Source organism: Motacilla alba, chromosome 12 (assembly GCF_015832195.1).
Source record: "Motacilla alba alba isolate MOTALB_02 chromosome 12, Motacilla_alba_V1.0_pri, whole genome shotgun sequence".
NCBI classification, from domain to species: domain Eukaryota; kingdom Metazoa; phylum Chordata; class Aves; order Passeriformes; family Motacillidae; genus Motacilla; species Motacilla alba.
Genome location: NC_052027.1, coordinates 3,343,858 through 3,364,614, shown reverse-complemented (window position 1 = coordinate 3,364,614; position 20,757 = coordinate 3,343,858). Strand labels below are relative to the sequence as shown.

Below are 20,757 nucleotides of genomic sequence, written 5' to 3'. Positions count from 1 at the left end.
TAAAGCCATATTTGCCATACAATTTGCTAGAGTACATTTGACAAATTTCTATTGAGCACTCTCCTTTTCCATGTTTCCTACCATGGCTCTTGTCCTACCATACCCCAACATTTGGCAACTTTGATAAAACAAAGACCCCCCAACACCCAGTACTGGAATCGATTTTGTTCACTATTAAACACCTTATTTGTCATTAAAACTACAAACACCACTAGGCAGGAGAGGCTTTGTACTTCTCACCAGAACAGCACCATGCTCTTCTTCTGAAGAAAACTCCCTCCACCCAAATTCACCAGGGCTGAGCTGCAGGATCAAGATTTGGGATCCCCAGGCAGATTGGGTCCTCCCTCCACCCAAATTCACCAGGGCTGAGGTGCAGGATCAGGATTTGGGATCCCCAGGCAGACTGGGTCCTCCCTCCACCCAAATTCACCAGGGCTGAGGTGCAGGATCAGGATTTGGGATCCCCAGGCAGACTGGGTCCTCCCTCCACCCAAATTCACCAGGGCTGAGGTGCAGGATCAGGATTTGGGATCCCCAGGCAGATTGGGTCATTCTCCCACACTTGGCATTTTTCACGTTTGCTGAACAAATCCCAGATTTTTAATTCCAAATGAAGAGTTATGCAAATGGGACTCAAGTGCCTTTTGATAGAGCTGGTCTGAGCTCGCTCCTTTTGTCAGTTAATTTGCACTTACTTCATGCATATCTTTAACCCAACTGGCATGGTAATGTGCCACATATGTCCTAAATTAAGGATGATTGTGCCTGATTGCCCAATTATGATACCAAAAGTGTGAAAAGAGTTGATAGGACATTCTGTGTGTTTTCTCTAAAAAGACTCAGCGCATTCAAAAATCCAAAAATAAAACCTAACAGTTAATCATAATGGTTTGGCTTGAAATGGGGATGAGATGATTTAAAATGCAAGGAATTGCACCACAAATGAAAATATTAAATTGTCCCATTGTTATGTGCTCTACGAGCATCTTTTAAAATGCCCCAACATTTGTTAGAGTCTGACACATTTCTCTCTGATGAGCTACAAAGGATAGACCAGCTATTTTTCACTTCTTTGACAGAGCAGTAATTCCTAACCCCAAATTCCAGATTGATAGGCGGTTTGCATCTTGAATTCATCACAAACTGTCCCAGGTCCCAAGCCAGGGCTGACCTGCAGCACCAGGACTGTGTGTGCAGCCAGCAGGTGCCACACCAGGCTTGGGACAGCCTCTCCCTGCCTCCCCCAAGGCAGGCAGGCACCCACCAGGAGCTGGATTATCCAGCAAATCAGTAAGGACTGGCTTAGCAGAAAATGGCAAACACAGCTGAGGGAGGATGGATGAGGGAATTCGCCACCGCAAGAGTCAGTGGAGGGAGTCCCTGACTTCTTGTGAGATTTGAATGGAAATCATCAAAGCAGTTTGCATTTCCTCCCCAGTCTTGCTCCTTGTGGTCCCAAACAAGTTAACCACACCAAGGAGAAACAAGATTTTGACTTTCACTGTATTTTAAAGCACTGTATCAGTAGGACTTTTCTCCCAATTTTCCAGCCTTACAGCAATGCAAAGTTTGAGGCAAGAGGATCCAACCTGGAAAGCAAATTCCTCATAATTGATTCTCCTTTTTCTCAAGAGCAATTTCCTGTTTAACTGCAATTCCAACACAAACATGAGCAACATTATTTAACTTCTCTGCAAGGACTGTGGATGCTTCATCCCAGAAAAAAATTTGGCATTCCTCCCAATTCCAGCAGTGGCAATTATTTTCCTGATTTGTGCACAGTTGTCATGGTCCCCATCTCGAGAGCACTGATGGTTTTATGGGAGAGATTTCATGCTGGCTAAAGACTGAAATGATTGTTTTCAGGCAGACTGTGCGAGCAAGGAAAGCAAAAGTGGAGGGAAGTGCAGGGGAGAAAGGACTCCAAACCATAATCCCATTAATTTAAGATGTGTTATGCATAAGGGATCTATTCCTGAGTTTAAGAGAGCTTTTTTTGATAACTTAATTACCTCTTATTCATTCAACACGCCCTTGAGACCAATATTCTAAGCTTCCACAGACTCAAAATGCCCACATTATGCTTAGGGTCAGCATGATGTGGACTTCTATTAAAAAGAAGAAAGAATAAGATGGTGTGGAAATTTGAGGGGAACCCACACAGGACCTTTTCAAAAGTTGCAGCATGAAATGTGCTTATAACCTGAGCTCTGCAGCCTGCAGCTCAGAGACTGTTGGCCCACAATATTTGAAACAACATCACTTTATTTATTTGCAACACTCATATTTTCATTCCCCCCGATGTTTTTATGGTTTTGTTTGTGGGAAGAACAATATTACAGTATTTAGTGTAGAAATCCTGTTGCACCTCTTTGGTTGGTTGTCTGGCTCATCCCCCTGCTTTCCCCACCTCCCTGCCACAGCTCAGCCTGCAGTGCTGGTATGAAATCAGGGAAATAAATTTATGAGAGGAAAGAAATGCAGCGATAACCAAGGCCGCCTGTTTTCATTTACATTTTCCTCTTTGGCTTGTTATTATTACTCCCTTTCCCCCGAGCTGTGGGATCCATGCTTTAGCACAGGCACGATGCTGCTATGTGAGACACCATCAACAGATATGGACAAAGGCCTTGGAAAGTTTTCTGGGAGCATAAACTCCAGAAAGAGCTGACTCTGCTGTGGCTGCAGTGCCTGCCCCGCCGCGCTCGTTCCCCACAAACGCTCTCGTGTGCTTGCGTGTCCTGGCAGGAACTGCAACAGCCAATTTTAAGTCACTGTCTGAAAATGTTTTCTTCTAGAAAATTAATTCCTGAGCGTATGGAGCTGCACAGTAAATCTTGTTGGCAGGGCTGAGTTTTCCATTCAGGACGATTCTGTTTAATCCATATCCTTGTCAGGGTTCAGCTGGCATCCAGCGTCCCGCAAGGAGCTGCAGGCTTAGGATTATCCTGCTAAAGCTGGCATTGTTTTAAAAAGTGCTCACCAGCAAAGCAGGAATTGAAGGTGGTGTTCAGACAGTAATTTTATTGAGTGATTATTTGTGGAAGCTGCCTGTGAGTGGTGATAGGTGAGCGGGGCAGCCCTGACAGTGCAGCCAGAGCAGCAGCACACTGAGCCCTTTCAGCCACAGGCTCAGTCTGCTGGAAAAACGAGACCATCACGCACCACCAGACCACAAGGAATGCTTCTTCTTTTATTCATTCACTCGGTTTTAACAGCCATCCTTGCTTCACTTTGTGTCACTGGCAGGGAAAGGTTCACCGTGCTCCTGCCAGAGGGTCCTTTCCTGCCATTCCTCGGTGGCTGATGGATTTCTCTGTGCTGATGTGACTTTTCAGAGGCTGTGCTGTGAACACAGCTACCAAATTAATCTCCCTGAAATCCACCTAACCCCCTCCTGTGAGCAGAAAGTGGCTCTGCCAAAACACCACACTTACAACAGGGCGAACAGGCAGCCCGCAGCAAACGGCAGATTTTGTTTGTACATCCACGAGATTCGCTAAAAAGTTTCATTGTTCTCGTGTGTAATCTGTGAAGAAATGCACGTCCTGGAAAAGCAGCCCGTAATTTGTAGCACATGAGTGTGCTTTGGGGAAAATCAATCAAATGAACTAAGACGTGTTCTCAACTCCTAAACTAATGATCCTTCCTGTGAGCAGCATGAAACACCGGGCGAGCCCCAGATGGCATAAATCCTCCAGGTCTCAGCAAGGCTGTGACAGCTCAGACTACCTCAACAGTACCCTAATTGTGCTGCAAACTTTTTAAGGTGGTGAGCAGTCAGCCTTTTCAAAAGCCTCCTTCTTCCCAAGCAGTCCCAGGGCTAAACAAACAAGTTTACCAGTTAGTGAGAAGAGAATGGCAGATTTAATTTATACTCTTTCAGGGCTGATGTGCTTAAAAATAATAACTCTGAAAATCTGATTTTGTCTTAAGAAATGCCAAGCAGCTGCGTAGAGGCATTCAGGCCTGGGACCTGAACCAACTTCTGTTGAGAGAGGAAATTAGGACCATTTTGTTACCCTGACAAAAATGAAATCTAGGAGAACAGTAATTCCTCTGCAGAGGAAAAATCAATAGTTTCGGCGTGTTTTTAACGTGGCAATTTGCTATGGAACATCTTAACAATACCTCAGTAAATCACCAGCTGAAATCAGCCACTGGCTTTGAATGTGCAAGTACAGAACTGCATGAAAAATGTGTAGCCAAAGCAGAGGAAATCTCCCAGAACTGTGACTTCCTCACTCCTAAACTCATTTTGAAAGATCTGAGAACAGATACAGGTAAGAAGCTTTGGTTTACATAGAGAAGTTACAAAACCACCAAAATCCAAATCTGTAACCCTGATCTGGCAAGAACTTCTAGAACTTCTTTCCCTCTGTGCCTCAGATCACCCATTTACAGAGTAAGGGTATAATTAAACAGTGAGGGGAAATTATTAAGCCACAATATTAGCCACATCATGATCTTCATAATCACATGTAAGCACTAAATATAATTATTCAACAGATTCTGTAAAAGAAAATACAAGAAAAAGGCTATTTCTCTGTACTTGCTGCATGCTGCTCTGATGACTGAGTAGTGCAGACCATGCAACATTCATCTTGGTTTTTGTCATTTAGTAGTAGCTACATAGACCTCACAGTGCCATTACTTATTTTAATGATATGAAAAGAGCTCAAAAATTGCTTTTAAAGAAAATTCAACTCAATTCTTAAACCTGATTAACTTTGCATTTAAACTTCTGAAAAATGCAGAACAGGAAATCCAAATTACACAAGGAAAATATGTTTAAAAATTATCTCTGATAATTCCAAGGTTATCTCTGGATCAAATTGTCAGGGGATAGAATTTGCAAGCAAACAGCAATAAAAAAATGCTTCTGCTATCAGCTCTGAACAGTTCCCTGACGTGTCTGTATTTCACTCTGCCTAATCCCTGCTCAGTAATTAGAAATGTTGTGGCAGTTCTGAAAATGAGAAGTGACACTCTTATTTTATATGTACTCCAAAACACATCCACTAGAAGATCTGCAGCAAAGAAACATTTTCCAAAAGGAAATCAAATGATTTGTGTTTTACTTCATTGTAAATGCTCTGCGATGGATGCTGGAATTAATTAGGGAGATGTTATGCTCAGCATCTCATACTGGAATGAGAATTCTTTGTGGAAGAGTCTATTTAGAATCATGCTGATGATCCATAAAACCTTATTATTGAATGGACAAGTTAAGGGAGCTCTAGATAGCTAAATTCAGTTCTAGGGAAGTAAGTTACCATCTTTCCTCACCGTTTTTTATGCCTTTGAAAGCAAATGTGACCTGCTAGGATGCTCTGCTCCGTGCCAAGCTCTCCAGCTGTGTCCTCCTAGTTACACCTACATCTGTAAATAATTTTTCAATCAAACTCCCAAATCAAAACTTTGACAGTGTGAAGGTTATAAAAAACTTGTCTCTAGAAGGACACCACCAGTGGCCATCACTAATTCTCACCTAGATTGTTTACAGGTATTTCACTTATCTAAAATGATTAGCCATTAGGATGATAAAGCTCACTTAGATGCCTTGATGCAGGAGGTATCCCCTTTTTCCTTATCCAGAGCAAAGTTAGATAAAATGTGCTAAATATAAACTGCAGAGAACACAGGATGAGACAGCTGCTCTCAGGAGCTGGTGTCCACAGTATCTGTATTTTAAAGGGCTCTCTTTTAGAGCACTCCAGTCTAGTGCTGTGAACTGGATGCCTGTAGTGGCTGTGCTGCATAAAACAAATTAATTTATCTAGAAAAGCATTCCATTAGCACTCTTGGAGGCTGCTCCACCGTGGGAACCAAATCACATTAGCTGGGCACCACTCAGGGCTTGCTTCCACAGGGCACTCCTGATCCAGAGTGAGATGCTGGTCTGGAAGCACCCAAAGCCAACCCTTGGGAAACAATGTGCTCCATTTTCATCAGCATTTTGTGTATATTTAGAGGTGAGAAGAGTGAATATGACAATGAGTTTGTGGTCAGCACAACAAGAGCTGTCAACGCGTGTCAGCCCCATGTCAACACATGGGTTCCTGCCACCCTTGGCGTGTTATTAATCCAACAAATCCCTCTAATGTCTTTGTTCTGGGCTCTTCTCTTGTCTGAAAATGCAGCTTGAACTGTGCACAAGGCTCTGCACGAACACTGCAGGCACAGGCATGGCTCTGCTCAGGGAGGGGACAGGGCAGGAGAGCTCACCCAGCCTGTCCCCTCGTGTCCCTCTCAGCTCCTCTGACACAGAGTGGGACTCCTTCCTCAGCCTGCACCCACGCTGAGCTTGGGGAGCAGTAAGGAAGGAGCAAAAACAAAACCAGAAGGAAGGAGGTCCCTTGCAAGGCAGCAGATGGAGCAGAGCCCATGGAGGCTGGCTGCCCGTGTCCCCTGCACTGTGAGCCAGGGTCACTTCCACAGCTCACGGAGCCTGAACCAGGACCAGGACATTTCCTAACCTTGGGGTATTTGATCTCCCAGAGTTTTGGTTTTCATACAGTTGTTTGGTTTATGTGACTGTGCACTACTTCAGAAACGGATGTCAGCTTTCCAAGGAGGCTGTGGGGAAATTCAGGCTTATGGGAAACCTTCAGCTCACACAAAATCACAGAGTTCTCACAAAACTGTCCAGACCTTTTCGCAATTCTCTTACATCACACACAGGGTTTGAGCAACTCTGGATCATTTCACAGCTCAGCTTCTTATCTTTTTATAGTTCTGCTACTGTGGCTCCATTCTTTCCCATACGAAGAAACTTAATTAATATTTTATACCCTTGCTAGATGGTGAATACAATTTGCCATAACAGTACAGAAAAAGCAAATACACTTTGTCCCCTGCCAACAGAAAATCCTTAACAGCTGTTTATTGCTCATTTGCAAAACATAAGAGCAATGGAATTCCATTACTTAGAGAAACTGGCTGTTCCATGATATCCTTGGCAACAAACACCACACTTATCTTTTTGAACAATAGACTCTCAAAGTTTCTGCAGCCTACGAAAATAAGACAGTGAGGAAGACTTTAACTGCAAAATGCCAAACAATGGGAACTGACTCACCATCAGCTGTATTGTGTTTCATGAAAATCAAACTCTTTCTTGCTCTTTTTCCTCCCCCCAAAAGAGAAATTTGCTTGCTGCAAATTTAGAGAAAAGTTTCATGCGACCATCTCCTTCACAGGAAGAGCTTTTTATAGAGGTCAAGGCTTTGGCAAACTGAGAAGAAATTCAGACTGCATCTGAGTAATGTAAGAACTCACAAACAACATTAAAGGAGTTACTTAGGTTTATGATAAACCATAGAGAAATCACAGAGCGGAATTTTCCCTGACTGTTCAAAACTGAAATACCAAGAAAAATAACATCATGCCTTACACCACAGATATTTCACATATGGTTTTAACTAAATAACTTCCAAGTTTCCAACAGCTTAAGAAAGAACTATCTATGGCATACCAGAGAGATGCGAGCTCCTCAGAAAGTCAGGACATGCACATACCATCCATAATCTGCTTTCTATATTTAGGGAAGGACTATACCTAAAGCCCTGGAGGTCAGCACTGAATCAAGCCCAGCATATTTTCACAGACAGATGTTCTAGACAGTGTTTACCACGCTCCACTCTCCCAAACCCACAGCAAACGTGCCATGGGAGGACCTGAGCTGGAGCTCGCACTATTAAAAGGCAGGGTATTCTCTTACCTCAATAATCCTGTCGTGGATTTGCAGCCCTCCTTCCTTAGCAGCAGGCCCAGTGTCAACTATTTTGGATACAAAAATTCCTTCGCTGGATGAGCCATCCTGATTGTCCTTCGAGGATGAAAAGGAAAACACATTATTGTCCCTCCTGTCTGCCTTGTCCATGTCACAACAGTGCACGTAATTTGGGAGAAATATTCTCACTGATGTCTTAATATGGAATTACTTTGCTAATGAGAACACCTGATACTGTGATTTTGAAAGATTAAGCAAGCAGGGATGGGCTTCCATTAGGTAAATGAGCTGCTTGATAATCATTTTCCTCTGACTTAGGCCAGCTCAGGAGTAATTGTCATTACAATTATTCTCACAGCAAAATCCAGAGAGACACAGCCTGCTTGCACATCAAACATAAGACAACAGTGCAATTTTCATTTTCAGTTGCACAGCTTTTCCTCTGGAGACTTGAAAATAAACCCATGAAAACACCTTGCACTTAACAAGGTATTTTCATATTCCTGTGCATTGTGCTTCTACCAGGGCAGAACAATGTCTCAGAAATTTGAAAAACTCTAAAGAAAGAATGACTTTCAAGTGAATTCACTGGGAATAAATCGTGATTAATGTCAGGTTTCTGAGCAGCCAAGAAGTAGTTCTGAATACTTTCTAAATTACGAGGACAAGGTATAATCCACTCCTTGATGTAATTAAAGTCATATGCAGCAGCTCCAGCCAACAAGCATCCCAAAAAAATACATTAGTGAGTGTGTGGTGTAGGAAACATCTGCTGAAATCACAGAACCCAAAACCAAGCTGTTTCAGTTCCATCCCTTCACCTGCACAGAGGGATGCTGGATCTCTGCTGAGAAGGAGAGTAAATAATTTTTTTTTTTTAATGAAAGGGGCTAAGGTTGAGGCTCTCAACCCATGAACTTCACAGCAGGAAGGTCTGAGAATGAGACACTGTGGGTTTTATCATTTTGGGAGTGGCACTGCACCAGGATTAGTGGTGCTGGCTGTGATGATGTGCAAGAATAAACAGGCAGCGAGAGAAAAGGCAGCAGCGTGGTTAATAGACATCCACAATCTCAATGGAAGAACTGCTCTGAAAGAATCCCAAGAGGACCCAAATGCTTGTCAGCAACATTTTTCCTCTAAGTGTTGACCTACATGCTTTTCCCAACTGGAAAGGGCAAACATATTTTAACAATTAACATACCACACACGGCCGGCCACCAATAATATTAAATCCAAGAGATCCAGAGTCCCGGTGAAGGACCAGAGTCAGTGCTTTAGTTTCTTCACCCTACAAAGGACAGACAAACACATGCAAAACATTGCATCTCGGGGGTAAAACAGGACAGGTCATACTTCTACCCAGCTTTTTTGTTGGGTTGGTTTCTCACTTTTGTTAGATCCCCTTGTAGTTTAGAGACAAATGTTTGGAATAACTTTGCAGCTCCCAGTGGCTGCTCCAGCCACCCCACTGAGCTCCAGCAGCAGAACCTCCCCTAAGATTTATGTGTCTCTTTTATTGAGATCTACACTGAGACACTTAACAGCAACAGAAGGGGTTTATATGCAATGCTGGTTCCTGCAACTACTTGACCCAGTCATATGTGATGTGTTATGTAAAATGCTCCATGTTTCCAGTAGTCAAACTCTTTGACTTTTCCAGTGCTGGGAGTGACTTAACCTCAGGACTGGAGCCTTGCATTTCCTCTCCTGCTGACTACATGACATTGTTCTAAGTGAAATTGTTTTAAACGGTATCAAACACAAAATTCTCTGCAGAGTTTTAGGAAACAGCATTAAAAAAAAACTGTGACAATTTTTGCCACAGGCCCAGAATGGCAATTGCTATTCACAGCACCTGCCGTGCGTAATTTTTTTTTTAATCTAGCATTTCAAGACCAGCAAAACAGAAATCTCCCATCACTGAAAATCATTATGTTAATCCCCTAAAATATGAAATTCTGCAGTGAATAGTTTTCTGGACAAACAGCATACAACAAAGATCTACTGCAAGGACATGTAATACCTGGGGGGCTGTGTGAACAGGCTCTGTTATCCTGGTCTCTCATCCCAGCTTGTTCCTAACTGCCAACTCTTACAAAATGTCCTTTATGACACACGGATGCTACTTAGGCCTATTAACTTTTATGAAGACAAAACTAAGTGCATGAACTGTTAAAGACAACTAAACGTTCACAATGTTCTCCAGTCTCAACCTAGTGTTGTCATTTACTGCAGAGCACTACAAAAAGCCCTGAATAACAACATTCAGAGATCAGAACAGGATCTGTATGTGCATCTAGAGATACAGATGAATCTTTCTACCTCCAAAACCATTTTCTTTGCTTTATCCAAGGGGTGAAAAAGTTATGAACACAAAAAAAAGTCCGAGGAAGTTATCTTAAAAGTCTCTTTTTCATAACCAATTAATGACAAAAATTGCAACAGTTACACTGTAATTCAAGGCACATGGTTTTAGTTTGTGCATTTTTCTTCTAACATGTCAATTTGAGGTTGTCAATCAAATATTAATGTCTATTAAAGTCATAAAAAATGTCAGAGTAATCCTGGATTACTGAATTACTCCCAGAGATTTGGGGATGATAAGGAAGCCCAGTTCCCTGCCAGTGTGAACTGGCAGAGCTCCACTGACCGCACACTCCCAGCTCCTCCACGGGGGAACTGCACCAACAGCTCCACCTGAAATGTGCTTTACAACTCCTACGTCAGCTTCTGATCACTATCTTCCCTAATGATCCACTCATAAATAGACTTGGACCTGGTACAGAGGAACATCAACAAACTCTGGCTGATTTTATTTGAATCTGCCTGCACTTGGCAGCAGTGAGAAGCAGGTACCCAGAAGAGAAGTGAAAGATGAAGAAAAATCTATTTCCCTGCAAGTCTACAGACCCAGACCTCAGACAGGATTTCAAGGAACAAATTTCCAGTCCTGTGAGACCACTTTCAAGGATGATGATTCTGGATTTGAAAGACAAGCACGTGCTAGCATGACTGTTTCCTTCTATTATCCCTATTTAAGAAGGCAAATCAATTACAACAATCAAAAAACAATTACAACATTGCTCTCAAGACACTTTCAGTAATTAGAGTTGCCTGTTTTCATTAAAGCCTCCTTATGTGGCTTTAATTTGACACTTTTACACCTGGCTGAACAAGTATTAAAGCAGGTGGGATTGAAGCAGTCGGGTTGTGAGGGAAAAGAAACAACTAATGCAGCTTTCTGTAGGTACTTCTGAAAAAGTACTTCTGTCTACAGGGGTTATAAAGACATTTCCAGGCTTTTCTGGTGGCTTTGTGCAGTGTCTCCATGCTCCCCATGGCAGCAGTCACGTTCCAGCCCCACTGTGGGTGCAGAACTGCCCTGCCCTGGGAGGCAGCAGCACCTCGCTCTGACTCTTGGCCACTCCTGCACACTCACATCTCAGCTCTTAACTCCTCCTTCAACAACCTTCTCCTTCTCTTCAGAAGGAAGCCACGATGCAAATGATTTTTCCAGGGCTCTGCCTTTCTCTCCCCCTCCAAGATCTGGCATTCCAGCAGAGCAGTCATTAAACAGTGAGGTAACTGTGGAAATGTGGTGGCCAGGGGCCAGCCCTGCCCCGGCAGCTGCTCCGGCAGCAGACCTGATGGTTCCTGGCATGTTGTATTCCCGCAGCTGAACAGAATTCTTTAACATAATTCTTGAAATTACTGTACTTCCCAGCTGAGTAATGTGCAGCTAATAGACTGCCTTTCCCTTTAGATAGCAAAGACTAATTTCTTTGGTAGTGCTGTGGCTAAGAAGGTCTGTCTCCACCCAGAGGAGGCACCTCAGCTCCTTCTTCACTGCTGGAAGGGCTGCCAGGACCAGCCTGGCCCATCCTGCTTGTGGACAGGCTGAGAAAAGCACATCATCCTGCTTTAAAGGACTTCATCTGGCTCTCACAGAATTCAAATCTATGTTGCCACCACCACAGAGGTCCTGAATGTCAGATCAGAACTGGTTCTTGCCCGGCTGATCCATTTAAAGTCAGCTCCTGTCTCTGGTTGCCAGGAGAGCAGAAGGGTTTCCACCCTGGGCTGTCAACTGCTTCCAATTCCCTCTCCCCTTGCTCCTTCCCAAAGGACTTTGCTGGCTGTGTAAATAAGGGATTGACCAGATCAGCTTATCAAGAGGTGTGCACAGGGCTGTGTTTCACCAAGGATTAAGCCTTGTTTGAATTGTACAAGTTTTTTTTCTTGATTGTTTAGGCTTTGATATTTCAGGACTGACATGTCTGATGGAAGGAAATAACATTTAGAGGGAGACACTCCACCTTCCCTCCCACTCCCTCCTCAAGCTCATCCTCAATAAGCCTCTCCTCTTTCCACCATGGAATAAACAGTCATTCTCTGAATAAACCTTGGAACTGTGCACAGTAAAACTGAACTGTTCCCTCAGTGATCATACACATGGGTAACACAACTGGGGTCACTTAAGGCACATCTACCTGCTTAAGGGGCTTATAAAATTGTGACATGCTTACAGATGAGTGTGAGTATTAAAATGTAATTATTTATGTCTTCTCTCATATGGTTATGGTGCTGCTACAGAACTCAGCTCAGAAATGGTAAATGAAAGCACAGCAAAGCTGTGATTCATCCAGAATCACAAACAAGGTCTATGCTAAGGTGAATCCCCACCTGGGTCTCCAAAGCTGCCAAAAGACCACGAATTTGTCTTTAAAGAATGGTCTAATGCCACTCAACATGGTATTTCCCCTTTGACTAAGCATTTAAACACAACTGTACCTGAGCATTTCTCTGTTTTGCCTACAGGATGTGTGATCTGATTTATTCTGGATTGGTTCTACATCTGCAGCAACAAGCAGCCATCAGGCAGGAAAGCCAGAAAACCCCTTTTTCTCCATCTACTGAGGAGCCAGAACATCCCACAGTAAGTTCTGCAATCACCACTTGTGAGCTGTGAACCCAGATTGTTGGTGCTCGGTCTATTTGTGCTTAGCACAGACCAAGCTACTCCATCTGAGAATGTATGAAATATGAATAATGGTCATTATTTAAAGAATGACAGCAAGCTGGTTATTTCACACATAACCCTTAGGAAAATTTATACATCCTGCTGAGTGTTCCTGCACAGTCTGTGCTGCTGTCTCTGAGAAAATAACCCCACACTTGGAAGCCTGCCACAGCCCCAAAGAGGGAAAGCATCCCCTGCACTAGGTGATTACCACAGGTCTTTTAGTAAACTCTCCGTGTCACAAAGATGCAAGTTTGCTATTTGTGCTTGCCTGGGAGCTGGGCAGCAGAGAGCTGTTGGTGTTGGCCAGCTGCCCAAAATGCTGTGAAAGACACGTAACTGACTGACCGCTGGCCCAGGGCTGCGGTGACATGACACCTCCCAGCTTTCTCCAGGCTGGTGGCTGCTCCAGAGAGCTGCACAACAGCCCTTTGTAACGGGGCTGCACCCGGCACAGGGGTCTGGGCCAGCTGTACCCATAAATCTGATAGGAAGTATAGCTGAAAATACGTGTCACGAACATTTGCAGCTGAGAAGGAGCAGCTCTCGGGATTGCAGCAGCTCCTGACACTGCACAGAGATGAAAGATGCAAACTCCGCATCATAGCCACGAGGAAAGGGTGGTGTGAGAATAAAGGAGATCAAAGATGAGGAGGCAGCGATTGGGTGAGGTGGTTTCTGACAGCAGGACAGTGTGCAGGGCTCTCCTGCCATCAGCAGTGGAGATGGAGCTGTGTGCCAGGCTGTGGGAGCAGAAAGCCCCCAGAATGCCATGGCAAAGTGCTGCAGGAAAAGGGGAGACAGAACTGTCCCGAGCCTTCATATGACTGTGAACCCCCGATTTATTTTGATGGTATCACTAAGATTTTGACCAGCACACACCCAGTATTGCCTGAAGTTAGAACAGTTCATTTAATATTGCAATATTTTCTGGTTTGAGTTAGGAAAAGAGGATGGGTTCTGTCCCGGATTCCTATGAAGGTTAAAAAAAAAGATCCTCTGACATGAAGTTTTATTTCCTTTACACAGCTTTTAGAGCCTCAGCATTACCAGAGGTGTGAATACAGATGTTTGACAGTTTTGAACAGTTTAATACTGCTGTGTCTGTGGTAGCACATTCCAGGTCACTGGGAGGACTCAGAATGTCTTCATTTAAAAGATAATTGGCTTCCAGGGCTTCCCTCGCTGGGGAGCCTCATTCCAATTAAAACTTGGGGATTGTTGTAGCTCTGGCTTTTGATTCTGGTCATTTTATAAATGGTCTAATTTTGAGGGGTTGAAATCAAGTTAAGTTTTTCCTTCCTAATTAAACAACCCTGTGTGATGCTGGGAAAGAAATCACAAGTACACAGCAGATGTCTAGTATTTAGATGTTACAAAGATGATGGCTGCAGATCCTGAAACAGCTGGTGGGGCGTCCGAGTTGCATCACAGTTAATCCCAAAGCCTATATTTTGTAGGAAGCCCCATTATGGGATGCCAGGTGAGCTCAGGCTCTGCAAAGCATTGGGTCACAGCAGCTTCCTCCAACGCACTCCACTTTGTGTGACTCCTGGGAGTCAATTTCTGCTGCTTTATTACCATTTCCAGCTCTGGAAATTCCACTTGTACAGTTTTCTTCGGGGAAGAGAACCAAGAGAAAACAGTAACATTGCGACCTTGTTACTTTTCTGTGCGAGTCACCTTATGGGCTCCAGCCAGCAACGACGGTCACACTTAAAACGTACCTATAGAAAGATGCACCTATGGATGCACCACTTAAAGATGTACCTACAGAAAGCGGCATGTTACGGCTATTAAACCCCAAAGCTCATGTATTTGAAAGGATTTGCGGCCGGATGGGCTCTCCAGGAGAAAGCTTGCACACGGGAACGCCCCGGGCGCCGCGCACGGGACAAGGCTCATCCCGAGGGACAAGGCTCATCCCGAGGGACGGACAATGAGCATCCCGAGGGACGGACAATGAGCATCCCGAGGGACAAGGCTCATCCCAAGGGACAAGGCTCATCCCAAGGGACGGACAAGGCGCACCCCCAGGGACAAGGCGCATCCCCAGGGACGGACAAGGCGCATCCCCAGGGACGGACAAGGCACATCCCCAGGGACAAGGCGCACCCCGGGGCCCATCCTTACCTTGCCGGGGGAGGCTGCGCGGGCGCGGGCCAGCGCGTCCAGGCGGGCGCTGTACTGCGTGAAGCGCTTCTGGTAGCGGAGCGCCGTCACCTGCAGCTCCAGCTGCGCCGCCGCCAGCCGCGACAGCAGCGACTGCTCCCGCTTGCCGGCGCGCAGCGCCTCCTTCTTCAGCGCCTTCTCCAGCGCGGCCGCCCGCGCCTGCAGCGCGGCCCCGTGAGCGCGCAGGGCCCGCAGGCAGCCGTGGCCGCCGGCGCGGCGCTCGCCGTGGGTCAGCACCAGCCCGCAGCCCTGCTCGCACAGCCCCGCGGGCCGCGCCTCGCAGCGCTCCCGCATGTGCGCTTCCACGTCGCGCAGGTTGAGCACCTGGCGGCAGCCGCGGTTGCGGCACTTGGCCGGGGAGAAGTCGCAGGTCTCGGCGTGCTCGCCCAGGTGCTGCAGGGGAACCACCGCCTCGCAGCCCCGCGCGTGGTTGTCGCACTTGATGTCCAGCTTGAGGATGAGGCTCTTGAGGGGCAGGACGTGGTTGAGCTCCTTGGTGGAGATGCGCTGGCAGTTGACGGGGCAGCTGCCCTGCTGCACCACCCAGGGCAGCACGCAGCCCGCGCAGAAGACGTGTCCGCACGGGGTGGTCAGCGGGTCCTCCAGCACCTTGTTGCACAGGTTGCACTTGAAGTCGGGATCCACCTCCCCGCTGAAGCGATCCAGCTCGAACCCCATCCTCCTTCCGCTCCGCCGCGAACGACCGAAGGGAAAAAAAAAAACCAAAAAACAACAAAAAACCAACCCAGAAAAAGTACCCGGAGTGCGGAGACGCCTGGGGGAGAGGCGCGGAACGGGAATAAACAAGTACGAGCCGCTCCCGCCGCCGCCCGAGAGGCAGCTGAGCCCCCGGGCCGGCCCGCGGCCGTGCCCCGTGCCCCGCGGTCCCGGAGCGCCCGGGAGGAGCCGCGGCCGCGCCGCCGCCTGCGCGCAGCGCCCGCCCCCGGCACCGCCCCCGCCCGGCGCCGCCCCGGCCCGGGGTCCCCGGCCGGACAAGGGGGCTTTGTCTGGGGAACGGGCGGGGCCGGGCTCCGCGCTGCTGCCCCGTCCCCGGGAGGGGCAGGTAACGGGGCCCGCGGGGGCACAGCGCCGGCACACGGGCGGCACACCGGAGGGGAAGGGGCCGCGCGTGGGGAAGACGGGGAGAGGGAGGGATGGAGAGGAGGGGGAGAGCAGGGAGGGTCGCGGTGGGGTGTGACGGGGTGAGACCGAGCGGCCTCGGCAGCCGGCGGCGGTGGCAGACGGGAGGATCGCTCGGAGTGATGTGGGACACATCGGATGGGGCGGCCAGGCCAGCCTGGAGCTGCCTGGAGTCGTGGAAAGTGTCCCTGACTGTGGTAAAAGGTTTGGAACCAGATGGTCTTTAAGGTTCCTTCCAACCCAAACCATCCAGGGGCTCTGTGATGACTTTTGGAATGGGCGCTCATGGAGTTGCCCCCGGGATCAGGTCCTGGACGAGCTGCCCAGAAATTGGGCTGACTGCTCGCTCCTCAGGTGCGAATTCTTTCATTACGGACGACAAAAAGTGCAAACAGAACAGTCTGCCAGTGTGCGAGGGACTGAAACATTAAGGGTTAATGATTTGCAAAAGCACCAGGGTGCTTTGCTGAGGCCAGGTTTGCACCCCGCAGCCAAGGGGAGGCGAAGAGGCTTTGGGTGTGTGCTGGCAAACCTCTGATCTGCCCAGGTACAGGGGGGATGGACACACACCACCAGAGCATGACCACAACAAATCAACCTTTAGCAACAAACTGGGTTTTGGGACAGTAAGAAGCAGATCCTGTGGAGGTGGGGTAATGCTTTCTGTCGTGCCCATGTCCTCCCTTACACACCTGGCTCAGGTGTAGATGCCCTCTCGGGAGAGGTACCGGGACATTCACACGCACACCTGAGCGTTTTCATCCCTTCTGAGAAGGCACAACTGCTTCAGCTAGGAGTCGAGTCTGAGAAGGGGCCATATACCATCAAAGATCCCCAAAGTGCCCCCAGACTCATGATCCACAGTGCTGCAACTGAGTGGAAAACTCCTCCTCCAGGGGAGGTCCCTGGGCACTAGCACCTGAATCTGAAGGTGTGTTATCCCACCAAACTTTGTGTTCTGTGGATTTCCTCCAGCCCCGATGGATGAAGGCTGAGACCATCACTTTGACAAATGACAAAACTGCAGCAGTCAAATCTTGTTTCTGGATCCACGGGTGGTGATATCTCTCCTCTCCACTGTCTACTCTTACTCTTTCTTTCTCTTTTTTCCTAATTATTTTCTTAAGTGATCTCTTCATACTTTTCTGTTGCTCTATTACTGTAGATAATACCCAGAAGAGCCATGTACCTCCTTTCCCTTGCATACAAATTGTTCCAAAATAAACTTGCCACACATTTTATATAAATAAAAATACTCCATTCAGTGTCATTTCATTCTAATCCCCCCAAGGGATCTATGAACAAGAACCTCAGTTCGCAGAGCACAGTGCTGTCCACATCCTCATGGAAAAGGGATTTGTTCTGTGTTTGCACAGGCTGCTAATGCCCCGTTGCTGCCACTTGGATGTAGCTCATTAAAAGTCACCGCCATTGATACCCATTTCTGCCCAGGGATGGTTGAAAAGCCCTCCTGAATATGCTGTAAAAAGCCAGCCAGACCACACCTGATGCACCAGACACAGCATTAGGCAAAAGCAATTTCTCCTACAAGGCAGATATTCAAGTACTGAAAAAAAAAAAAGGCAGTAAAAGAGACCAGCTTTGTTCATTGTGGATAGTGATGCAGAATTCTCACGTGCACCGGAGCCACAGAGCAGCTCCATTGCTCTTTTAATGTGTTTTGCTTTATGGCAAAGCAGAAGCCAGCAAGAAGCTTCAGCTTCAAGTGACCTTTGGTGTATGTCTGTGATGTCCCAGTAAAATGACTTTCTGGATGCCTGGGATGATTTTTTGTGTGTCGGTGACCTCTAGAAGGTAACAAGACTCGTGGTTACACAACTGTGTTCCCATTTCAGTCTCGGGCAAGTATTTTTTAGTGCTAAGGCTTTTCCCTTTTCCAATCTGAATTCCATCTGTAGTGCTCATTCTAATTATTAATGTTCCATAAAGCTTGAGGTTGCTTTTGGCTGCATACATTGCCCTGCTGAAGGGAGCATGCATCAATATTTAGGGTGATATACCTAACTAAGGAATTTTTAACAGATTAAAAAAAAAAAAAGCAGATGATGTAGTAGAGAACTGCATGTAGGTTTCTGTTAACTCCATCTGAAGGTTGTGTGCACTGCAGGGTGATAAAATTTAATTAATACACGTATATTGCTGACTTTTGGATTATTCTAATTAAACTGTAGTAGTGATTCTCGTACTTCTTCTTGTGCTTCATTGCCTTTTGCATCTTCCCTCTCTTTGCCATCTGTTTCTCCTCAGGATATCTCTGCTCACATGTCCCTCCTGCCATTCCCCTTCTCCTCCCTGCCCTGCCCTGCTGAGTCCCCACACTTCAGCTGCCGTGGCAGTTCACACTTCCCCCTAGCAGGACTCTCTTGTTTTGCAGTTTGCCACTAAACCCGGGCTTGCTGTTGCTAATCACAGCATCTGGTTCTTCCAAGGGCGTTTAAACGAAATAAAACTTCACCCTCCCTGCTCAGGGGATGCACAGAGCCCAGCTAAGGGGGTTCAGTGCTCATTGCTGTCGGTGCTGTGTCCTCTGATGGGGAAATCCAGCAGCGCACCTGGTTCTGAGCAGGCTGGTTTGGGATAGCTGCTCCAAATCAGCAGCCATCCCCTTACAACCTCCTTTACCCCTGTTTATGAACTGCCCCATGTGCTCAGGATGGTTGTAAATAGAAAGAAAATTAATTCCTTCAAGGATTGCAGCGGAGGTTTGGGTTTAGGATTTCAAAGTTGTCGCTCCAGGATGCTCGAGGCCACTGCCTGAAGGCAGAGGCAGAGCTTTTATTGATTTCCACGAGGGTGACGTCAGGACCAGCTTCCTTGGGCTATTTGAAACTACACAAATATTTGGATGGAAAATATAGGCAAGAACTGGAATAACATTTTCACTTGGAGCCATGGCTGGGCAGATGCTGTGCTGAATTCTGTGATACACTTTAATGTGACATTTGTGTAGGAATAGATACTTTATTTATAAATTAAAGCTTTTGAAGGCCACTGCAGCCTTGCGCTGAGATTACAGCTTGGAGTGCTGACAGGGAATTGAAGTTCCCCTCTCCCTGCTGCCTCTGTCCATGGGAGAAGGCACAAATGGAGCTTTCCCTACTGGAGACACATTTCTGTTCTCCCTTGGAAAGAAAAAGAAAATTCTGAAAAGCAGCCTCTCAACGTGAGCCTTTAATGTTCTTTTCAAAGCCTGAGGTTTGTAACTGACGAGAGGTTTGGGTTCCAGGGCTGATGTTACACTGCCCAGCTAAGGAAGGTGGTTTTTATTTAGTAAGTTCTCCCACCCTCAGAGGTAGTGCTGAGCCATTAAGGCTCTCCCATTTAGCTTTGCTCCCCTGTCAAAGGAAGGGTGAGGAAATGTCAGTTTGGGATGTGGCACAGGCAAAAACGCCAGCTCTCAAAGGGCTGCAAAAATGAGGGGTTTGCTGCAGGTTTCACTCCGATTTGGGATCTTTTTCCTGGTGCTGTGAAGTTTCCAGTCCCACAGAAAATCAAATACAATTCATCTTCACCTGCCTTTTGTCCACAAAGGTTGGCATCATTTTACACTGGATTATGAAGTCGTCGCAGGAATTTTTTTTTTTTTGGTGTCATTTTGCCTTTAAAAAGGGGGAAATGATGAGGTAATGCAGAGAAAGAGTTGAGTCCCTCTCCATGTCAGTCATCTGGGTCCTTCTGACAAATCCCCTGTGATTAACAGGACATGTCCAATGTAACGTGGTTTCCTTGTGCATTTAATTTATGAGTTGGACCACTCCCAGTGGTCCTGGGCACATTTCAAATATATTTAATGTATCTAGAATATGTGAAATATTTTTAAATGTACCTAAAATGTTAAGATCTTCTGAACATTCTGTTCATTGCCAAGCACTGTAGAGAGTTATAAAGCTGAAAGATTCCATCTTCTTTGACATTTTATGACCTTTCTTGTACTATGTTTGTCTTACATGGGTTTCTTTATGTATCTGTGTAGCTCCTGTCATTAAATTTCATTGAAATTGCCTCGATCCTTTATTTTTACTGCTGGCAGAAATATAAGTTTGCATTAACAGAAGGTGCACAGAAGAGCTGGGGAGCATGGGCCAGATAAAATGTCACTGTGTGATGGTAGAGCCATCGAGCCCAGTAGAGATGGTTCATAATGATAATGGTTTATGTGACATTTATAGGCAGTATTTTGTGAAAGGTCGGGCTCTGACTTGGCAGCTGAGCGACATTTCGGGGTTTTACATGTGCAAGTAGAAGGTGGATATGAAATAAAAATGGGTTCTTAGAGATAAATGGTATCTTAAGAGACCAAGCTGCGTGAAAAATCCTCACCAAACCCCTCTATTTGAGAAAAACATCTAAGCAAGAGGTGAAAAACAGCACTTGAGCATCCTTTCCTGACATTCCAGATGTATTTTTGTGTAGCTGCTCAAGAGCCACTTCAGTGCCTCAGAAATGTTGCTGTCTTCAGACAGACTTGAAGGACTGGCAACGTCTGAGCCTGTTTCGTAACTGGCTTCCTTCTCCTCTCTGCTAATGAAATGGAAGGGTTTCTATTTTATTTAGGAATAGTTGAGAGGAAAGAGCCACAAGAATTTTGGCTCTAAATATGCATTCCTATATTAATATGGATAGAGAAAAATATAAAATAATGCTCTTCTTTCTGGGGCTTTTT

At 46.1% G+C, this 20,757-nt stretch overlaps 1 protein-coding gene across 1 annotated transcript in view; it reads right to left on the bottom strand.

The window, feature by feature from the left end:
• Positions 1 to 15,611, bottom strand: part of PDZRN3 (PDZ domain containing ring finger 3) — a 132,678-nt gene extending 117,067 nt beyond the window's left edge. Inside the window, exons 1-3 of the mRNA XM_038148751.1 lie at positions 14,895 to 15,611; positions 8,943 to 9,029; positions 7,727 to 7,834 (exon numbers count right to left, since the gene is read on the bottom strand). Of these exons, the coding sequence (XP_038004679.1) occupies positions 7,727 to 7,834; positions 8,943 to 9,029; positions 14,895 to 15,611 (912 nt within the window). The remainder of the gene's footprint in view (positions 1 to 7,726; positions 7,835 to 8,942; positions 9,030 to 14,894) is intronic.
• Positions 15,612 to 20,757: the final 5,146 nt, after the last annotated feature.